We start from the raw sequence: 7835 nt of genomic DNA on the forward strand, positions 1-7835 counted from the left end.
TAGTACAGTGAAACTGATTAGAAGAGGTTATGAGTACCTGAAGGATTTCCGATTAACATTTTTATTGATTTTCATTATTTAAATTATAGCCAATCAGAGTCACCAATGTTGATACTTGAGTATGATTGGATAACTCAAAGTGTGACACACAAATATCTTCGGTGGGCGTTGCATTCCGTCCTTCCCAGTACAGTAGTCCCCCACAATAGCGAACCTTTGATCGCAATCCGATATTAGAGGTATCACAGGACTAAGAGGTATTAAATGCTACAGGATATTTGCTTGGGTACCAAGTCTCTGATTGGTCAGAATAATCCATATGTTTTGTCAAACCACGACAACGAAAGTGCCCTGATTGGGTGGATAACATATTCGAATTCAGGAGGGGGTTGATACCCTGGCAAACTCCAGAAGTCAAAACCCATCACATTACGAGTTATTAAAACTATTAGTCAATTCGTATACTACTTCGTCAAGTATTCCAGTATGCAGTATGCGGTAAGCCACCCCGACATAGTTGACTTGGCAGGTACAGTAGTTTGGGCAGCTGGAAAGCCGCGAGCGTCCATTGGCGAGGCGGAGGCCTCGTAGCGTTGGATTGGACTCATGGTGCTCGAGCAACGTTGATTTTTGTTCGTCAGCCGTAGCCTCGACGGCTGTGGCGACGGCATGATTTGAGTACCAAATACTTGTTTATCATGTGTTGTGGACTATTTCAAATTATGAAAAAACGGATGTATGAGTCTTTTGGAATTTTATACATTTGGAAAGGATATCGACTTTACGTGGGTTCGGTATTGTGGGGGACTACTGTAGTCCTCCTTCTCGACGATAGATCAGCCGCACTCGCGCCAGAAAACGACCCACTAATAAAGGCAAGCGGCTGGTGCCACTGGTCTTCAAGAGGCAAGTCCAGGTCCGCAGGTGGTACTTGTGTGGCGATCGTACCCCTAAACAGATCACTGGTGTCCGTTAAAACACAGATCGTCAAGCTGGAATCTTCAACGATTCCAGCTTGATCGATTTCGTTATTACTTCGACGACGATCTTGCCTTCTTGATGGAGATGGTCTTGCTCCAACGAGCGCATCAACTCGTCCAACATACGACAGACGCGTGACTCCGTGTCCAAGATCTTCATATTGAAACGAATCGCTCGCTTCAGACATTGCTTCAAAACGTCCAGGTCTTGAGGGTCTTTCTCGAACGCTGACTTGAACTATCCGACCCACTCATCGTTGGTGACGGAATTGTGGTCGCGGTTATTGGTATTTCTTCGTTGGAAGTATGTTGCCGTACCATCTTCAATAAATAGCTCAACAATGAACCAAAGCTCAACAATGAACGAAATGTATATTTGTTTTGTCTTCCGCTTCGTCGGCCATGGGACCTTCGTCAAGGCAGCAAATATAACACTGACATTAGCGAGGTTAAACACCCCACGGCCATACTAGTAGCGCTTCACAGCAAGAAGTGCAGGATAGTTACTTTTAATCTTATTTGCCGTTGTTACATACGTATATCCGTTGTTCGAACCTCTCACTTTTTATCCGGATTCCAATTCTCCCCACGATCTGCAACAGACTCAGCACTCAAACATCTAAACGTACGATGTATGCGAAGTCCGCTAGTTGTAGGCGCAAAAGATTCCTTAGCTAGCTGACAAACGCGAATAAACGTCACTACATATACATGTGTGAGTAGTGTATTCGAAAATTTCCTTGACCATGTAAAGTGAAATCCCCAATGAAGCGAAGCATGTACCGGTCGCTGCTGACATGACGGTCTAGCCCTTCAATACAGCTGTATAGTCGTTAAGCAAGGTAGCTAGCTAATGTGCCGTAGGATACCGGAACTCCCCTGACAACTTTCTTGGAAACGAACCATAGCTATACATGTAATGTTACCGCGGCGTGGAGCTCCTTTTATGTTAGTGTGCACGCCTTTTACCATTGTAGTAGCTGTCATCTATGACCCACGCCCATGGACTTTACAGCTCCACTGCCAACGCATATATGTGTTGCATAACGCAATATGCATTGGATCAACAAGCTGTTCATGTACTCGTGCGTCAGTTTGCTCGCGATGGCCCAGGACGAACCGTTGCACCTCTGCGCGTCGGGCACAGTCCAGCTAGCCCTCTCTGCCGTCTTGTCGTCCCCCCACGTCGTTAAATGTACAAGCGCCGTTGGTAGGTCCAACCATGTTCGCCCCGTATTGCACCTTTCCCCCTAAGCTCAGGGGGGACTTGTAGGCATATCCCCAGAGTCTCTAGTCAAGGGCGACAGACTCACCAGTGCCCAAGTCGTAGCCTTCCGCGACTCACCGTCATGCGCTGCATACCACGAGCGCATGATGGAAACTCTGCAGCGTATATACCCTGCGTGTGTCGATAGCACTTCGATGGTATCCACAACGAAAATGGGGGCGACGACGTTTGCCCAGCGTGTGAAGAGCCTCACCTCCTAAGGCCTTCTACCACTCACCATAACACTTGTTGTCGTGACGATCGTGCTATCTTATACTTGTAAAAAACGTATTGCGTTTGAGTCGCCCGCGTTCAAGCTGCAAGTCAAGTTGATGTTTGTCAATAACGCTAGGCGACTTGAAAGTAATCTTTCACACACACACACATACTAGTACTTTATTGGGGCCACTTCAGCATATAAAAGCTAATCGTTCGTCAAGACTACCGTTTGCCATGCTTATGCCCGTGGCTGTGAATCCAACGCCATGTACATGGCGTAATCACTAATGTCATCCAGATCCAACGCCGACTTGTTTTCGTTTTTGTACGCGCCGTCGGCGAACGCAAACTTGGAGAACCGGTTGCTATCCTGCCACGTATGAAGGTGAGCATGTCGCGTGGGGGACTCATGCGACGTGGTGGGAAAGTCTAAATTGTGTGCATCCTTGACAACCCCAAAGTCGCGGGTGCAGTGGTTGATGGCAACGTGCCCCCCGTACATGGAGAGGACCCCCACATGCCAATTCGGCCAACCCTTGATGCCGTATTCAGGGCTCTTCTCCTCGTCCGTGAATTCGTTTGCATACATGTACATTTGGACGTCCATGGACAGCTGGGCGCATTGCTGTACGAGAGCAGTGGGGCCGTACCAGGTCGAGCCAACGTTATCCACCGTTTTCGCGGTCAAGTTGAGCTGGACGATGATGGCGTCGAGGCGGTCGTTAGTCGATCCCATCACATTGTACCCCCCCATGCCCACGACAAACAGCGACGGCTTCCACGTGGCAAACGCGGGCGTCAAGAACGTGTCCATGTCTGTCCGGAGCACCCAATCGTATGCCCCCAACGGCGTCACAGCCAACACATTGACAGAGTCCGCGTACGCATACGGAAACGCCGGCGAGTACAAGCTGGTATAAGTGGCCACTACGATGCACCGGTTGGGGTCGGTGGCGTGTTCACGGGGCATCGACGTGCAGTTGAGCTCGTCCAGCGTCGGCACGAGGCCGTTGGTGACGACGACAATGTCCGTGCGCCACCCCGGAGGCTCGAACGCTTGCATGGCCTGCCAACTGCGATGAAACCATCGAAACTCGTGCAGAAAACGAGCTTCGGTGGACGGCAAGTACACGACCGCGGCGCGTATAAATGTCGAGGTGATGCTGGCTGGCGAAGGCGACAAGACAGAGCTTGAGGACAACGTTATGGCCAATGTGTAGTCGCGAACGGTTGTGGCGTCCTTGGTGGTGTTATTCCGAGGCAAAGACAGAATAGCGTCGTCGTCGTCGTCGTGCGTCGCGTGAATGTGGGCCACGTGGCTGGCCATGTCGACCGACGTCGACGGAACGTTGAGCACATTCCCGGCCAAGACGACGCCAACTGATGCAGTGCAATGTCGGATAGCCAGATGCCCGGCGTACGACCCCAGCACCCCCACATGCCATTGGGGCCACCCCTGGTTTCCATAGGCCGGCCTTTTCTCGACGTCTGTAAAGTCGTGCAGGTACAACGTCTCCATGAGCCCCACGGTTTGCGCCGCGCAGGTCTGCATGAGGGCTGTCGGACCGTACCATGTGGACCCGATGTTGGACACGTTTTGACTTGTCAAATTCAGCCGCGCTGCGATGGTGTCCAAGTGGGTGGTCGTGCCGCAGTTGGGCTGGATGTACGCGCCGACATTGACCGCCAGCGAGTTGGGGCGGTACGTGGCAAAACCAGGAGCGAGGAACGTGTCCACGTCGGTTCGGAGGAGCCAGTCGTACGTGGAGGCCGACACGACGCTCAACGCCCGAAACACCTCGATGCTGGGATCTAATCCCGGAGGTAAATTCACCCCAGACGAAGATGAATGAGGAGCGAACTTGGTCGCGACCACACACATGTTGGGCTGCGACGCGTTCTGTCGAGGGTGCACGGAGCAATTCAGCACCGCCAACCACTCAAACACGTAGGGCGCGTCGGTTACGACAACGATGTCAGTGCGCCAAGAGGGCGGCTCGTGCAACGACATGGCGATCCAGCTGCGATGGAGGCGACGGAACATCGGAGTGAAAGAGGCTTCGTCCGGCCGAGCGACGTGCAGTACGGCAGCACGCACGAACGATGAGTGCGTGGTCCCGTGCTCTCGGAGGAGGGAGGTTCCATGTGTGGGCAGTGTCAGCAACGACTGGACGCGAGCCCACCACGATAAGTCCACAACCGTCAATGCCACCAACACACAAAACGACATCGCCAGACCCACATATCGCACGACAACGAGCCCCTCCCGCATGGAACAAGTTTTGGTTTGACCAGTCAGTCGTGACAAAGTGAAACGGCGCCACTTGCCCAATTGACAGCATCATTGGTTCGATATACTACTGTAATATATTTTGACTTCTACTTAGCTATGCCAAGGACGATGGAATTCGATTTATACGGAGAGCTACTTGGGCTAGACTACAGGCAGTACGAACACTTTCTTTCACAACAGAGGCGGGCGATCAGGACTTTTCGCGTTTTTCACGCTTTTTCGCTGTTTCAGGGCGTTTGGTGCTGCTTCCACTGGTACTATTGCTCGTCGTGCTGCCATCTTTGGGCTTTTTCGACGACTTTTTGGAGGTTTTCGGTCGGTCTTTGGCCGTCGTGGCCACCGGGGGGTTGACGATTTTGTCTTCGGCTAGCGCGTACCCGTCGCCTTCGTCATCGGATGTGTACACCAAGTATTGGTTCCGCTCCACGTGCACTTCAACCTCGAGGCCCCCATGCTCTTCCTCATTGGACACGTACTTCTACCCCATGCAGGGGTTATAAATGCCTCCAAAACCAAACGTCGGGGTACCTTGCGGGGCTTTTCCGAGGCAGTTTCTGGACGTCGGAGGCCACTAGCCGACGCAGGGCGTTGTCGCGGGCGAAGTGCATTGCCTACACATCACCAAAACAGTGTCACATGAAACTCGTTGAACCGGCTCTTTCCAAACTGGACGAGATCCACCTGATAGTTCCACATGGTCGAGGCGGTAGTTGTCGTCCTCGTCGTCCCAGTGCGCAGCATTTTCGAGTGCCGTCGCGGCTTCTCGCGGCATAAAGTACTCGAGCACGAGGGTCTTGAGCTTGAACTGCGCCGTGAGTTCTCGGATCGTATCGAGCAAATCTTCGCGTTCCTATATGAGAGGAGGATCACTTCGATACAGCGGCGCCATGCGAAATATGATGAAATACATACCCGTCCGTGCGCTTTTTCCATTTGTTTGATATCCGCCAGCACTTCCTTGACCTTGCCAAACACCTTTTTGAGCTTTTTCGTTTTGGCCTCGGCTTCTTCTTGCAGCGATTGGTACTACCACCACCCCCATCAAATCCCAACATTTGGTTCGTATATTTATTAAATATATATTCGAAATTCGGTTAGTATATCGATAAACGTGGATTTATATTAACAAATTCGTTTATTACCTTTTCTTCTTTCATCAAGTTGGCTTCTTCGCGTTCGGCTAGTTCCCTGGCCAGCTTGAGTTCTTGGTGCTTGCGTTCTTCCAACTCGAGTTTGGTTTTGCGCAACTCGTCCTCTATTATAATAAACGTCGTACAAGATTCAAAATAATGCAGGTCATTTTTCAGAGATATTTCAAGTCATTTTTTTATGGGTCATATCAGTGATATATATAGACCTTGCTGGGCCGCTTTGTTCATGATTTCACCGCCCACGAGCAGCTTTGCTTCCATCGACTCGAGCTTGACAAGCAGCGCGCGTTGCTGTTTGACCATTTCCTCTTGCTGTTTTTGCTCCATTTCGAGCTTGAGCTCCATCTCGCGCTTGTTGTGCTCGGCCAGCGCGTTGTCTTTCACCGCCGCACTCAGCTCCTCCGCCGCTTGTTTCCGCACAGCGCCAATTTCCTGCTTGGCCTTGTCCGCAATCTTCTGGGCCTCTTCTTCGCTGATGCCCTTCTCCACAATCACCTTTTCCACCACCTTCTCCACTACTTCCACGGTTGGCGGGGCTTGCAACATGCACATTGTCGTCGCCGTCCCCCCGCCATCCCCCCCAGTTGTGTTTCCATTTGCAAACGACGCCAACTTTGCCTTGAGCGCGTCAATTTCTTCTTGGAATTCACGAATCATGGCGTCCTTGGGGTCTTCGTTGATCTTGGGTTTGTTTTTGATCTGCTTGGCGCGGCTCGCGTACCGCAAAGTTGTGAGCGTCTCCTCGTAGTTGTAGTCGGCCGGCCCGCAGTTGGCAATCATGACCGTTTTGGTGTTGCCCCCCAGCGAATCTTGCAGCAGCCGCGTGAGCTTCGAGTCGCGGTAAGGAATGTGCTTGGACTTGCCGTCGACTAGAGCTGAAATAACATTTCCCAGCGCCGACAGCGACAAGTTGATCTTGTTGGCTTCCTGCAGCCGGTCCCCCGTTGCCCCCGTCTTGCTTTGCCGCTCGCTCCCGGCCAAGTCGACCTACCAAACAACATCCCCCGTCAACATTGGATATATGAACAAAATTACGAAATGTATAGATATATAATAATATGTTGCCTTCCCCAACGTATGATTAACGTCGGTGTATGACGTACCAAGTTGAGCTTGCCAACGCACACGTGGTCTTTTCCATCAATTCCGTCGGACAAGCACTCGACGACAATCGTAAACAGAGAGTGCGACCGCGACGACGTTTGGTTCATCATGGTGGCCCCCACGCTGCGGTTCTTCTTGCCTGAAGAATTTACAAGTAGGATTATACAATAATTAAAGCTATAGATATGTGGAGGTGGCACCCCTGTACTACCTTGCTGCATCACGGCGTCGATCTCGGCGGCATCCTTGACGACTTGGGCGGTCAGGTTCTTGACGTACACACCCGAGTCGACGTTCTGCATAAAGTGGCATTTTGTGCGAATATCAAGAGGAGAAGAATGTATGGAATTGGGGGGGGGGTAGCACCTCCTTGAGGTCAAGGCTAGCTTTGGGGTCCTTGGAGAGCAAATCGCGGATCTCTTCGTTGTAGATTTCCAAGTACGACGCACGCACAAGCACTTGTTTCTTTTTCGTGATTGCCACCTGACAAAATCAACAAGACGGTCACGAATGGTGCGACCAATAATACAAGGCGGCGAAAGGAGACCTTGTCAAAAATGTGCTTGAACGAGTTCGGGATGATCCCGCGCTGGTCGGGGGGGTCAGGGTACCCCTCCATCGTGTGCGACTTGCCCGCCCCCGTCTACATGTTGCCCTTCGTTCACATATCTAGGCGATGGGCAAGCAAAAGACAAACCTGGCCGTATGCAAAGATCGTGCCATTGTACCCGTCCATCACAGCTTCCACGATGGCCGTGGCGGCGGTGTCGTACACTTGCTGCTGCGTGGACTGCGACCCAAAAGCAGCGTCGAACGTGAAC

The 7835-nt window shown here is 51.6% G+C and overlaps 3 protein-coding genes across 5 annotated transcripts; 1 reads left to right on the plus strand and 2 right to left on the minus strand.

Annotated features, from left to right (window-relative positions):
- Positions 1-2033: 2033 nt before the first annotated feature.
- Positions 2034-2468, plus strand: H257_05214 (hypothetical protein; the record flags this gene model as incomplete). The annotated part of the gene is made up of 2 exons (XM_009830004.1): positions 2034-2190; positions 2254-2468. 2 exons carry the CDS (start codon positions 2034-2036, stop codon positions 2466-2468), a joined length of 372 nt encoding a protein of 123 aa, XP_009828306.1.
- A 149-nt stretch (positions 2469-2617) lies between these two features.
- Positions 2618-4787, minus strand: H257_05215 (hypothetical protein). The gene has a single exon (XM_009830005.1). It carries the CDS (start codon positions 4736-4738, stop codon positions 2705-2707), a length of 2034 nt encoding a protein of 677 aa, XP_009828307.1. The 5' UTR covers positions 4739-4787; the 3' UTR covers positions 2618-2704.
- Positions 4788-4806: 19 nt separating this feature from the next.
- H257_05216 (hypothetical protein) lies at positions 4807-7835 on the minus strand. Of its 3 annotated transcripts, XM_009830006.1 has the most exons (11): positions 7712-7835; positions 7562-7657; positions 7381-7497; positions 7226-7310; positions 7014-7153; positions 6117-6897; positions 5902-6014; positions 5672-5785; positions 5441-5609; positions 5288-5370; positions 4807-5237 (listed from the first exon to the last, which is right to left on the minus strand). In XM_009830006.1, exons 1-11 carry the CDS (start codon positions 7748-7750, stop codon positions 4950-4952), a joined length of 2025 nt encoding a protein of 674 aa, XP_009828308.1. In that variant the 5' UTR covers positions 7751-7835; the 3' UTR covers positions 4807-4949. The 3 variants fall into 3 exon arrangements, with proteins under 3 accessions (XP_009828308.1, XP_009828309.1, XP_009828310.1); XM_009830007.1 differs by having other exon boundaries at positions 5441-5785; XM_009830008.1 differs by lacking the exon at positions 4807-5237 and having other exon boundaries at positions 5251-5370; positions 5441-5785.

This window comes from Aphanomyces astaci (genome assembly GCF_000520075.1).
Source record: "Aphanomyces astaci strain APO3 unplaced genomic scaffold supercont1.9, whole genome shotgun sequence".
Lineage (NCBI taxonomy): Eukaryota > Oomycota > Saprolegniomycetes > Saprolegniales > Verrucalvaceae > Aphanomyces > Aphanomyces astaci.

Excerpts from the sequence above, each read along its gene's own strand:
- H257_05215 (XM_009830005.1), bottom strand. The coding sequence starts at position 4,738 with ATGCGGGAGGGGCTCGTTGTCGTGCGATATGTGGGTCTGGCGATGTCG.
- H257_05216 (XM_009830006.1), bottom strand. The coding sequence starts at position 7,750 with ATGGACGGGTACAATGGCACGATCTTTGCATACGGCCAG. Across the intron at positions 7,498-7,561 it reads TCAAGCACATTTTTGACAAG|GTGGCAATCACGAAAAAGAA; the intron begins GTCTCCTTTCGC and ends TGATTTTGTCAG. Across the intron at positions 5,786-5,901 it reads ACTTGATGAAAGAAGAAAAG|TACCAATCGCTGCAAGAAGA; the intron begins GTAATAAACGAA and ends GGGTGGTGGTAG.